At 38.6% G+C, this 14,264-nt stretch overlaps 1 protein-coding gene across 4 annotated transcripts in view; it reads right to left on the bottom strand.

The window, feature by feature from the left end:
- Positions 1–14,264, bottom strand: part of MTMR10 (myotubularin related protein 10) — a 36,033-nt gene that overhangs the window by 14,850 nt on the left and 6,919 nt on the right. For 3 of the 4 annotated variants that reach the window (XM_064389140.1, XM_064389139.1, XM_064389141.1), the window contains 3 exons: positions 7,370–7,506; positions 6,217–6,289; positions 5,043–5,185 (listed from right to left, as the gene is read on the bottom strand). In XM_064389140.1, coding sequence (XP_064245210.1) covers positions 5,043–5,185; positions 6,217–6,289; positions 7,370–7,506 — 353 coding nt within the window. Of the gene's footprint in view, positions 1–5,042; positions 5,186–6,216; positions 6,290–7,369; positions 7,507–14,264 lie in introns of those variants that run through there. The other variant, XM_064389142.1, reaches the window with a different exon arrangement.

Raw genomic sequence — 14,264 nt, 5'->3', positions numbered from 1 at the left:
ATGGAAATCTGTGTATCTGCACATTTTGACTTCCATACAGTAACTGATTCTGGCAGAGCTACTCCTCATCTTCATTTATGGAGTGAAAGTTGAAAGCCTTTTAGTATGCTAATCTACTCTCAAGACTTCAGGACAAACTGCAGGAAAAAAATTCCATTGTGCTGCCAAATAACACAACAGAAACACAGTAAAACCTATTTTTAAATAGGCAGGCAGCAGCTGAAATCTCTGTCATTTGCCTGCCACATTTGAAAAAGGGAGTATGTGTGTGCTGTGTGAAGAGGGATAAAATGGTGGGGAGGAGATAGTAACCATCCAGATCCAGTTCCCCACAAAAAATGAGGCCATAGTTGTGCTTTTAAACAAAGCAGGAGCTGGAAAATGCTCTGGGTGTTCCACGGAATAGATGCAACTCACACCATGTATTGCATGGGTGAAACAGTCCACCCACAGGTTCAGCACATTTATTTATCTTATTTTAAAAATGGTAAGATTTATCCTGCTACTGTCTCTATTTTTACATTTTAGAAAAATTCCACTCACAGACACACTAAGCAAGTACTAAAGACATACTAATTTTCTGTTTATTCCTCACTAAATCCCTATAATAGCTTTATTGTCTCAGAGATTCAGAAGACAAGCACATTCCACAGATCTCAGCAGATTATGGCCATAAGTAGAACACTCTAAATTGGAAGACAAGCATGTTTTACAGGAAGCATTCTCATATCAAACTCAAAAATGTTTGGTATTCTTGCCAATTTACAATTGTGTAAAGCTGAAGATATTTAGGCTCAGACAAATAACAAGAGAATAGGCTGCTTGGAAAATTCATTTATTAAAAGCAGTAAACACAATGGCTGTAGTTATTTCATAGTACAAAAGCCATTTCCCTGTGTCAGTGTCCCCTGTTCAACCCCTATCTGGGAAAAATAAATGATACTTTCAGGGCACACCCTCCTCTTCAACAGGAATTTTACCAAGGGCAAAAGCTTCAAAGTATTGCTAATGCTCTTGCAGAGGAGTTGTGAACAACAACATTTCAGATGTGCTAAGTTAGCACAGTCCTGGATTTTCCCTCCTTCCTTAAGCCTGGCTACCTGGCTTATGAACTCTGGAAAAATACTGTTTTCCATTGCTACTCAATTCCTCTCCCAAGCAGACACCTGTGGCAGGAAGTCACACAAGCAGGACTACATCAAGTCCCACAAACAGGTTTTGCTCATTTTCCTGAGCTGGAAAACCTATTGGGAAAATAAGCATTCAGCATTAGGAGAATTTTTAAAATTCATCTATATTTTAAAAAATATCTTTTACCTTTACCCAGGGAAGTAGTGGCTATGCCATCCCTGAAGGGTTCAAGACCAGAACAGGGCTTTGAAAACCTGGTGTAGTGGAAGGTGTCCCTGCCCATGGCAGGGGGATGAGATGAGCTTTAAGCCAAACCATTCTGGTTCTGTAAGTTTACTTCTAAAAAATATTTTCATCATCCCCTCCAAAGACAGTATCTTATGCATTCCAAGTGCCTTGAAACAGTACCAATTTTGTGAGCTGTATAAACAATTAGAACAAGGTAATAAAGTTGGGGAGGCAGGAGGAACACATTAGAAAGGGTCAGGACCGTTTGTCCAAAACTCTTACAAGTTTCATATTATTGTTCATAACAATTAGGGAAAAAAATGTTCCCCTCCATCCCAAGTGTTATGACGTAGGAAAGGCTACTTTTGATTGCACAGGAAACAAGATTTGAGATAAAAGATTTTCCTTCTGTTTTGACTGAGCATGTGATTCTGAAACAACTCTCATACTCATTCAAAAAAGCTTCCTGAGAAAAGAACTGAGAGAGTTGCAGAAGACAAAGGGATGAGAACATGGAGATATACTCATACATATGAGGCACAGGGTGTGTGCCATCCTGGGGCACTGCCAAGATCCATGTGCACGGTGAAGCAACACACTGGCCATCACCTAACAGTCAGAAGATCTACAGCCTCACCTTTTCATACATTTTATTTTCTCAGTCTAATGTCCAATAATGCAGTGCCTAAAAAATAGCAGGAGTTTTCAGTTTGACTGTTTGCTGTCGTTTTTGGAACAAAATAATTCCTTTCCTCTAAGGAATGTGAAATGCTTCTTTTTTTGCACTGCCTAACTTAAGACTTCCCCAACTTGCTTACCCTTGCTTCCCCATCCTCCACTTCCTCCCACACCCATCTGGCTTTCCTTCCTTTGGAGACTCTATTGCTTTATTTTAGAGACAAAACAAAATTAAACTGCTAAACAGCAGTGACTGCAAATTTCCATTCCTTCTATTTTTCCTTAATGCTTGTTTCTCAAATATCCACTAATAAAAATGAGGAAGAAAATATTTACCTGGCTGACTAATGCTGAGACAGTATTTTATTAGCATGTATTGGCTGCAACAAGTACTGAGGGTATTTTTCTAACAGAACTGATTTTTAAGCTTCTCTATAATAATTTACCTGAAAATAAATGAATGTGTTCTCACAATGTTTCTGCTTAAAGGCAAAGAAAAAGGCCTCTGAAAGTTCTGCCAACGTTACCCATGTGTCTACACGTAGTCAAGTCTGTCAGTTTGTCCACATCAGAAGCCTGCTTTCAAACTTGGATCCTTCTTTTCACAGCATCCAAAGAGATCCTTGGAAAGAGGATCTTTCGGAGATCCTCAAAGAGAGACTTGGAATAATCTCTATTCTAGTAAGGCAGCTTAATTAGTTATTCTCCCTTATGCCCTGTTCAGCAAACAGAGACACTTCCTTAGGAACAGATTACACTCTCTTTGCCAACACTAATTTATGTCACTGGATGCTGCTGAGTATTTCCAGTACGTGCAAGGAACTACGCTTCAAACAGATTCCTTAACTGCAGGAAGTTAGCACCTGTTGTCCTTCTAACTAGTCTATAAATTTAAAGCTTGTTTTGAAACATGAATTGCCATGCAGGGCTCCCATCCAGAACCCCAATTCCATGGTCAGTGCTCTCCTATGGCACTCTCCCAGTCGGACAGCAGTGCATCCTCAGCCCAAGAGCAGGCCTCCCCTCACACCAGAACTCAGGTACACTCAAAGTCTCGGTCTTCCCTACAAAAGTTACACACACAGAGTTATTTTCAAGTAGATAGCTACCAAAATTTTCTTGTAAAAACAGTTGGATGTAAATATAGATTAAAGAGGCCCTTCAGAACTTTAAGGAGGCCTGACCACTGTCTTCTGTTTTTAAACACCAGGACAACCTTGCTAATATGTACTACCTGAAGGGCAGGAACAGAAACCAGATAAAATCTTTCCATACCCTGGTGCCAGCATGCCATGTAAATGTTAGAAAGAACAAAACAACTCCATTCAATATGATGTGTAAGACCACTCCAGATGTGTTCACCAGCATCCTAAAATAATTTAAGCAAAATCCTGATACAGAAAAACTGATCTAGGGATCTCATGGTTCTATACATTTATATTTTAGTGCTAATAGAGTAATGTTATTATGGAAACATTAGATTAGATTAGCCGAACCTGATCTCCCTTCAGTAAAAGGGCTTCTGTGCTACACCCACACGAAGCTGCAGTAACCTACCTGATGCACCGAAACTGCAACAGTAACCACACAGCTGATATTTGTCCAAGTTTTCTTCCTCTCCACTGAGCACAGGCTGGCATTTGAAAATGGCAGTTGTTGCACTTTTGGTCACCACCAGCACAAGCTCTATAACCATAGAGGCTCTGGCTCTCTAGACCTAGCTGTTCTTCCTATCAGAAGAAATCACCTAAGAGCGTGTAATTATAAATACCTAATGTAAAGGCCTTCATAAAATGGTTTCACTGTTCATTCTTGCATAAGAAAAAGCAGCACAAAGAATGTTAATGAGATGCTGAGTTTATTCTCCCCTCCTCCGGGCTAATCACTCTCCTTTGCTGTGACAGCCAATTAGAAACAGTTGCTGTAAAGATATTGCAGGAGACGGCTGCTCCAGGGGGATTTTGGAGAAGCAGGGCAAAGGAATGACTACGGAAAGACTGCCAAACGTGGAAGGCTCCAACCAGCACAGGCAGCAGGCAGGGGGCAGCCAGAGCAGGGGCAAGGCCGAGCAGGGCGGGGAGGTGAAGGGGCTGAGGCGGTTCAGCAGCTCTCGCTCAGTGACTGCACACAGACTTATCCCTGGGCAGATGGTCCTTGGGACTTAGGGGGCTAAACTAAACCTGATCCTACTGAGAAGGGGAACTTAAGCTGTGAGAGCAAAGCGGGTCACTCCTTAGGGAAGGGCGGCCGCGGCACGCCGCGGAGCCGAGCGGCGGGAGCCGAGCGGCGGGAGCCGAGCGGCGGGAGCCGAGCGGCGGGAGCCGAGCGGCGGGAGCCGAGCGGCGGGAGCCGAGCGGCGGGAGCCGAGCGGCGGGAGCCGAGCGGCCCCGCCGCGCCCGGCTGGGCAGCGCCGGCAAGCGGGGAACCCCAGCAAGGCACAGAGCCCAGCAGCTCCCCCTGCCCAGAGAGTACGAGTCTTTGATTGCAAAATGTTGAGAAAGAGCCCAGGTTCGTGGAAATTGGACCAAATGGTGATTCCAAGAGCTCCCTGGAGAACCTGCTGTGTGACACTATTAAGGATATCCATAATGCAGCACACTCAACCCCTGGGTCAATTAAGCTTATGACTTTCAGAAAATGTATCAAAGCTTGAAACATTTTCCATAAAAATGCAAACATCTGTTGTACAGCTGCAACGCAACATTCTGATTCCAGTCCTTCAAAATATTTGTTTAATAAATTAATAACTTTTAAAAGTACAACAGATATGACAAGAAATACTGGTTTATCTTATATGATACTAAACAGTTAATACATCACATTAATTTTTTCTCCTAACAGATTTGACTCCAAATGTCTAGATATTCTCCTGTAACAAAATGTGAATAATTTGCAATTCTTCCCCCCACTTCTCTATTAAAACATAATATAACAAAATGTTCTTATCAGCACAGCTGTTGCTACATGTAATGACTGCAAGGCAGAAATTCATAACGGGACAATACCTTTTTTGCACTTTCAGGACCTGCTTCATCAAAACGAAATCTGACAATACGGAAGTCTTTGCAATAAATGATTAATTCAGTTGGATTAAATTTCAGTTTTTGGTTGGGACCAAGGACCTTCTGCTTCCTCTTGGTGTCATTCACTGCAAAGAAGAGAAACTTATTTGACTGTGTTCTGTAAGGAAACAACATTGGCTCAAATAGATACAGTAATGTTGCTGCCAGAAAGTTTTTATTTATTGGCACATTTTGATTCAGGTAGAAAATCTGTTGATTCATAAAAGCTTATGTTTCACTAAACTTAGAGTAAACCTCATGTTTTAGAAAAGGAGCAACAAATGTGGGCCAGTGCAACACAATATAACAGATCAATAGGACCTATTTGTTGTAAAAAAAAAAAGCATTTCTTCATCCTGTTCTTCCTCAGAAACACATTAATCTTTTCATAGTGATCACAACCATCTTTGGGCATTGAAAATTTATAACCAATAATTTAGATTACCTACAGTCAGAAAATCAAGTGTTTAGCAGCCCATGCCATAAACAAAATTTGAAAATTTATCACTTTTATGAAATTTTACAATTACAAGATGAAAAACATTCTTAACAAATAAGTTAGTCTATGGAATCCAACTAATCAAAACCTGGTTCTCCACAAGAAGTATTTTATTTCTTCAGATCAAGATGCTGATTGCCACTTGCAGATTTTTGGAGATCACCAGTTATTAACTTGCTAAGGATTAGAGAGGATTGAAAACTACAGCATTTCTCTTGTCAGAAATCCCATCTATGTCTAACTATATAAGCTATTTTTACAATTTAGTGTATTTCAGTGGCAGAGATTCAGATGATTCAATGTAAAAATGTTGCTAACAAAATTTTGTACTGCTATAACGTGTCTCTCCTATAACACCTGTTGATCCAGTATGGTAGTTACAAATATAAAGTCTATATTATAAAGACCCAACTAAGTCTCCTGCATGGCCCCTCAAGATTTATTCAGCATTTGAGGCTTTTATCCTAATTTTAAATAAACCAAAGACTTCAAATCAGGGAAGATTAATGACATGAAACCTCACGTGTCTTACAATTCTGCAGAACTTAACAGGGAGGTAACAGTTTTGTACTGAGTAAGAATAAAGCCTGTCAGTATACTTAGTTATTTTTGACATACCTGTGACAATCTGCTCAATGCATGTGAGTGGGACATCGTGTTCACCAAGGAGGAGGTTTTTATAATGGAATTTCTGAAACACATGAACTCATAGCCATTAATTGCAGTTCTGTAGTTTGCAACCAGATATACAGCACAACTTTGAAGAAACTATGATAAAAATCAGGCATGCCTAGGCTTTTCTGACAGGTACTACCCTTGCCTATTCCCAAGTAATTAGAGGTTAGATGCTGCTGAACTGCACACCCAGCAGTTCAGAAACCCCAGTGGAATATGCAAAATAACCTCCCTATTTGCACTGAATTTACTGAATTAGTATCCAAAATTACTCTTAGAAATCCAATACAATTTGAAGTATTTTATATATCTATATATATATAGATATAGATATATGGAATATAAGAAATCTCCAATTATTATTGCTTTTGTAAGCAGAAAGAAAAAAATAATTATACTTTCAGGGACAAATTTTGACAACTACTTCATGTCAAAAATTAATCTTTTGAAGTAGCTCTGGTCAAACTTCCTAACCATTATTGAATAAGCATCTATCTACTTTCAGAGCTATACATATCTTTAATTGATGGAACATTTCCTTTAAAAGCCCCAAATGGAAGTGCAAACTCTAATGAAAATAACACACAGCTCACTACTTGGATTTCCAGTGTTGTATGCTGTGCTGTTCAAAAACTGATAATTTTGAATGTCATGAGCTCTGCTGTGACAAAGCAGAAGAGTTCTTCTCCCCTCTTCTTGTTGCTTTATCTACAATGAATACTGATTTCATGGTGACTTTGCCCTCCATCAGTAACACCAATAAAACTCCACCACGTGGAGAGCTCTGCTGATCTGACACTTGTCTAGTCTAAGGGACATTTGCAAACAGCTCCTTCAGGGAGGAACACATCTATGTATAATTCCTGCTTTGTCTTTTGTAAAACCACTTCCTGGGGAAGCCTCCATACATGGAGGTGATTGGAGCTGGATGTACTTCTGTATAAATTTCTTGCTCTTGCCCTGATATGAATGGATGGAACAGCAACACATTCAGAACAGAAGAGAGGAACCTCAACCCGTAGATATGAGACAGCCTGACTGTGTGAATAATTCCACTTTTCACATTCATGGTGTAGCCCTGTAAGCAATCACCAACCTGCAGTGGCATTGGGTCATCTGTAATAAAGGAAATCTTGAAGTTAGTGCAAACCAGCTTGCCCCACAGATCATACTGGCTCGTGTCTGTTGCAATGCACTTTCTTACAAAATTTACTTCGTTCACCACAATTTCACCTGAAACAGAAGAAAGGGAGGGGAAAGGAGAAGCCTATATAAATCCTGTAGGTACAACAATTCTAAGTCTGTAGTACCAAGGAACTCCTAACTCTTTACCAGTTTCAAGTTATCCACCTCTAATGGGTAAACATGGAGTTTAACTAACACCACTCCAGGGAAAAGAGAAAATTACCATTCCAAAATGGACAATATTGTGCAGTAGTTAAAATGAAACAAAACACAAAACCAACAAAAACAACCAACTTAAAACCAAAACAAATCTCGAAGAACAAAAACCAAAAGAAACCCCACAAGAAACCCGACCCACTGTCAAACCCAACAAAACCACATACCACTTCCCTTAGATCCAGAGATCAAGATCTGCAAGTCGCCACTATTAAAAGTTCACGTGTTTGAACAACACTGTCCTTTAAACAAGCATACATTTCTGCACTTCAGCTAGTATTTATTTTAAAAACTGAAATTAGCTGGCTATTGTTAAGTACTTCAGAGAATCTGATGAACTTCCTGAATTCAGAATCATCAGGTCACATCACATTTTTGCTTTATAAAGACATTTTCAGGTGACTTCAAAAAACAGAACACAAACACATTTCCAACTTTTTACTGTGACCGTATAATGAAGGAGACATTTTCTGGATTTCCTTCATAAAACAGAAGATCCAAATGATGAAAAAACAAATTATGCTAATTGGTCTGGCATAAGCTATAAAATAAAAAAGCATATAGGCAAATGAGACTGAGGACCATTTAAAAAGTGAATCACTACACAAAATGATACTTTTCAGTTCCGCAGCCAAAATTTCTGAAAGCTAAACAGTAACTCTTCCTTCAGTAATCTCACTTAGTAATTCCTTTTATTCCTGTACAGAGCTTTCACTTCTGTCATCAGATCAACCACCTCCTGCTGCTGCTGTCTACCATAAATAGTGTGGGAGTACAAGTGTGCTCCAAGAAAAGTGTAATTTCATATTGGCTCTGAGATTCTGCTTAGAAGAAACCAAGGACTAAAGACTGCTGAAGCCTAATTTGCTCGTAACACGTTTGGCACGTTTAGTCCCAGTTGCCTGAAATGCCATCTCACAGTCATGCTTTGCAGGGAAACAGCAGCAATTCAGACAGCTGTACTGGCAGCAATCAGCTCCTGCATGTCCAAGGAGTAGAACCACAGCCTGGAATACATTCCCCACTTAGCTCTGCTGCAGAGCAGATCCTTCCTCAGGTGATTATCACTGCAGCCAAGTGACCATACCTTGAAAGGACTGCCTTTAGTGTCCCAGACTTGAGAGAAATGCACCTTTTGCTGTCTCCAGGCCCTCCAGCCCCTCAGCTATTTCACCCAGCTGTCCTACTGGTCCTTCTGGGTCTCTTGCCTCTGACACGATCAGGGATCTGCCTGGAAGTCACTAAGAGCAGCAGCAGCCTCTCTGCTTTTGGCTCAGTTGTTCAGCTGTAAAAATGTCTTGGTCTAAGTCTGTAGGGTTGAGCTGCCAGAATTATGATCTGTGTTCTGGGACTGTTTGAAGATGTGAGGAGACAAGTTTCATTGACCTGTGTTATCATATACATGAATATTCTACTGCAGAAGTGGCAGGAACTGTGAAAATGTCTATAAACAGCTCTTCAGGAGCTTTAAAGTCTTTCCTCAAACAGTGCTAAAATGTGTTTAAATAAGCTTTTGAATATGAAAATAAAAATCTGTTTCTGACAGCTTCAGTACAAATAGTTAAAAACTCATCCAAGTCCACAGCAGCTGAAAACAATGTCTTATAATGGGGTGCATAAGAACGACAAGCCCTATTTCTGTTAAACATTGTAATGAAAATGTTTCAATACTTAGCATGGCCTGAAACTTCTTAATGCCCAGCATTTCTTCAAATAATCTATTTACTTAAATAACTGCAAAAGCCCAAACTATTTATTGAAGCATTTGGTATTAAGTCTTCAACTATTCAACATGAAGTTCTAAGTCACCTCCTGTGTATGAAGAAAAACAACCTCCTCATAAACTGAGATCTAAGTAATTTTTATTCCTCTCTCTCTGCATTTTGCCAGTGTATCACTGCATTTCTAATTGAAAAATATGGAGAGCTAAACACACCATGAAATGAAATGCAACTTCATAGCTTTTTTGGGTAACATTCACTTATCTGTTACCAAGTATAATATTTTTTACTATCACATAGGAGACACTTCTAAAAGCAAATTACTATTATCAAACTATTTCAGTATTCATTACTTTGATGTAACCAAACAGTAAAAGAAATGAAATACATTCACAGATCTTCAATTTGAATTTCCTACAGTTTAAAATATGCCTGCTACATCATTCTCTTTCCAAAGCCAGTCTTTTTTTACTTCCCCCCTTCATTCCTCATAATTGTGTGGTTACACTGCAAATGTTAATTCTAATCCTATTTTAGTGCAACTGCATTTAGTTTCATTCCATCCAACACAAACACATTCTGGATTTTCTGGCCTAGCTTATCTTCTGCTCTCAGGTTTGCAGCCCTAACCCAGAACTGTCCATTTTGAAGCTAAGGATTAAGGTATGGCAGGACAGAGAATGTGTGCATGCCAACTTCAGCCAAAGAATGAGAAAGTTTGCAAATTTAATAGATGCGGTTTTCAAACACCTCTATGAATTCTTTTTTTCAAGATGCAGCTTTAGAATTTTATGTGACCCATCTTTTATCCCTCATTTGGGAATCTATAACAAGCTATACATATATATATCTCTATATATATAGTGAACTTCTCAAAATGAAAATTTAGGGAAGTAGATAAACAACACGAGTAGTAAGTGCAGGACTTATACAATGAATCCTTCTTGTGTTTGTAGTTGAGTAGGTGATTTCTCCTACACAAGACAACAACAGAGCTATTCAGAGATATTACACTGCACATTTCTACAATGTAGCTGCTGCTTTTTTCCAGTAAACAGTCACAAGCTGTTCCAGACACGGAACAGCAGTCAACACTTCCATCTGACTCCAAGAGTCAAAGAATGACCTCAGGAGACGAGAGTAGTTTGTTTAAACTTTGACAGGAAACCAGAAGAGAAATTACAGGTTGCCACCCTTACATAGAAAGTCTAATCGTGTTTAATAAAAATATTTCTACATTGGATACACATATAACAAAAATAACAGGAGATACTGAAGGATCTATCTGGATAATACACAACCTGACACACAGCTTCAAAAACTGTTAAACTTCTGAAAAGTTCTGCTAAACCTCCCAAAAGCACATACAATCTGACTGTGGATGTTAAGAGAATTCATGGTATGTATCTAATCCAGCACAATGCATAACCCACTACAATCAAAATAAAAAGCAGCCAGCAGAGCCTGGGAACACGTGGGAGCTGGGAGAGTGGCAGGACAACCCTGCTGAGCACAGGGATCAGCAGGAGGGAGCTCTGGATAGCACAGCTGTGCTCTGCCCCAGCCTGCAGCCACACCACCCTGCAGCAGGCTTGAGGCAATTTGGTTCCTCAAAACTTGAAACACAGTCCCTAATCACTAACCTCCTAAAAGAAAGCATGTTCTACACCATTTTCACTACTATATTTTTGTAACTTTTGGTGCCCTGCCTCACAGGATGAAGCCTAATTTTTTTTGTTTATCTAATAAAGGTAGCAATTTGTAACTTTTCAGGGAAGAAGGCTGATTTGAGTATTACTTCAACCTCATTAATGCAGGAAGTGATACAGACTGAGCAGTTTTCAACTACTCTAACAATACTGACTGAACTCAAAAATTATGCACAATTAAAGGAACTGAGCAGTATTTTATATATACAGACACATACACAGATCAATACACAGACAGATGGGGCATGGCACACATACATACACACACATCTTAAAAAGCTAACAGGCATTATTTTTATCACATTAAAAATCTGATACTGGCTAGAGGCAATGAATAGCTGAAATCAAACTCCATAAATTAATAATGCAAATCCTACAAGCTCAATAAGTTTGCAGGTACCCTGCATGCTGCTAAGGGAACTTCCCCAATGCTGGACCAGAAGCACAAGAACAGGTTTATCAGCATAAACTCTCTTTAATGAGCATTGAAGCTCCATGGATATGTTCAATGTCTAACACACATAAGCATAACAGGGGTTTTTAAGTACTTTAGGCAGTCATGTAATTTCCAACTAAATCCATAAAAAACGAGCACCTGGAAGCTGAACTCCTGTTTCCCATTTACAATGCTGGTAATAATTATACCCAGGTAAGACAACAGAAAACCAGCTTGGCAATGTGAAACATAGTCTTAGAAGTTCACAATAGAAAAACTCAAGTTAATTCAAGTAGCTATTTAACTGTTAAGAATGCACAATAATGAGTTAAGTTGTAAAATATTTGGCAAATAATTAACTTTCGGAATTTCCCAAGTAAGAATTTCCAATAAAAACTTCATTAATAAGTAACTGAAATCTACCTCATTTTTGTCCCCTTATCGGCTCTCTTGTGAATACCAAAATTGTAGGAGTTTATTAGTATGCATCAAGCATTTAGATGTAAATGTCTCTAATCCACTTCTAAATGAATCTTCTGTTCAGTGTGCTCAGACACTTCCAAACTTAAGAAAAAAAAAGTATTTGCAAGCTCATGAAATAATTGTCTTTCATCTATTTTCTGATTTTTATGAGCTTTTACAAGGTTGTTCCAAAAGGACGGCTCAATTCTGTGATTATTGGGGAATGAAAAACAATTTCCATTAATTTTTAACAGGAGAGCCTGAGATTCCAAAGAACAACTCTGACCACTGCTTGGAGAGTGGTACAGAGAACTTGCTTTGCTGGTCTTATTAGAAAATTGTTATTAAAATATCATATATTAATATTTTATTCTCTCTAGTATGCTAAGGGAAAAGAGCTTAGATAAACTTTTTAAATGCTCAGTAAGGGAAAAAGTAGCAAAAAAATAAAGGCTTCCTGGTAAGTCTTCAATGATTATCTCTGTGTTTCCCATGCACAATAACAAGATTAAAATCAGTATTTGCCCAGTAATGGCTAATCTTTATGAACATTGCAAAAGAGGAAAAAAAAAACCAAAAAACCAAAGCCAAAGAAACCCACAGCCGGGACCTGAGAAAATAATTGCTTTTCTGAACCAGGATGGGATGCTCCACAAAAGCTTTCCCCACATCTCAGAACCTCAGTGAAGGACACAAAAATATAGAGTAGGCAACAAACAACAGGAGTTCAGATGGCAAGAGGGGAACATCCATCAGGAGCAAAGCTCTCATTATCAAACAGATCGAAACCAAAGTATTGCAGTAAACTAAATAACTGCTTATAGAATTGCTTTAATCCAGGAACCTGTATTACCACTCAAAGAGAAACAGTTCTATATTCAACATTCACTTTCACCTCAAGCCTTGTGCTGGCACTGCCATTTATGACAGACTTTGTTAGTCTCATCAGAGAACTGATCCAGTCTAAAATGGATTTTTTTTCTTCCTTTTGTCAGTTCAGATTTCACCTGAATTAGCTCTGATCTGGCTTGTTCTTTGGTTGCATAAAAAAGTGTCAGCATCAAGTAATTAGTAAGAACACACCTGTGTGTGAGAAAAATAGAATAATAAACAGCTCCTGCTGGCATCTGTATGTATAGTTGGGCCAAATTAAAATACACTCTTATCACCAGAACCCCTCCAATTAGAGTTTTAGCAATGATTTGGTCACAGTTCTGTAATGTGAACAATAGACAAGCCAGTGACGAGGGAGAATGTTTGGTGTTTGCATATTTTTAAGTCTGGCCACGTAAACTACAGATTCCCAAACCCTGACTTTACCTAAACAATACAATCAGTAACAATTTGAGCAGACTGAGGTTTTCAGCTTGTTATTTTGTAACTGTGTTACCAATACAAGCTACAAATGCTGAATTTCTAATGTACTACTGAGTCATTGTTAAATTATACAGGTTTGGCTTAACAAATAAATTAATACAGAAGTATTTGTTTAGAAATTAGTTTGGAATCAGTTCACTGAAGACTTGCTTCATTGGAAGAAAATCTAATTGCCAAGAGACAAAACCCCCAGTAGCTTGGACAGATGACAATTCAGAATCTGCTGGATTTTAATGGCCTGTAGCACTAAACAAATGTGGGGCAGAGCGGGCAGAAACCAATTACTTCACAACTTCTTTGCAAAATGCACATGTAAAAACATTAAAATACTTAATTTTAAAACAGGGTCATCCTTCAAGCTTCAAGGAATTATTTTTGTAATGGCCTATGGCTAATCTGCTGCATAAAGGAAATTATTTTTGCTGATGTTTACAAATACTAAAATATATTACAAGTCAGAAGCTTTAGGAAATGCCTTTTATAACAAAAGGCAAGACAAAATTACTCCATCCAGTAAAATCTATTTCTAAGATTGTATCTGGTACTTAGATTCTGCATGCAGACCGCCTTGGTTGTACTTATGTCCTTAAAAAAAATCAAACCCAAACACAGAACAAGCAGTTAACTGAACCCAAACCACGCCTGAAAATTTATTTTGAGCCAAACAAACAAAAAAGCAGTAACAGAAAAGAGTACTTAGTATATACTTACTGTAAGTGACATCTCATTCTAAATCTAAGTCAAATGTTTGGTTCATTTTTAAACTTCTTGCAGTATGAAAAACTAGTTTGCAGAAACCTGTTGTTTCAGGTTTCAAATCCAGAATTCAAAACTCTCATAACTTATATAAAACTTCTGGCAATCTTCGTACAGACAACAAAAAAA

Source organism: Passer domesticus, chromosome 14 (genome assembly GCF_036417665.1).
Source record: "Passer domesticus isolate bPasDom1 chromosome 14, bPasDom1.hap1, whole genome shotgun sequence".
Lineage (NCBI taxonomy): Eukaryota > Metazoa > Chordata > Aves > Passeriformes > Passeridae > Passer > Passer domesticus.
This window is presented reverse-complemented; position numbering and strand designations above follow the sequence as displayed.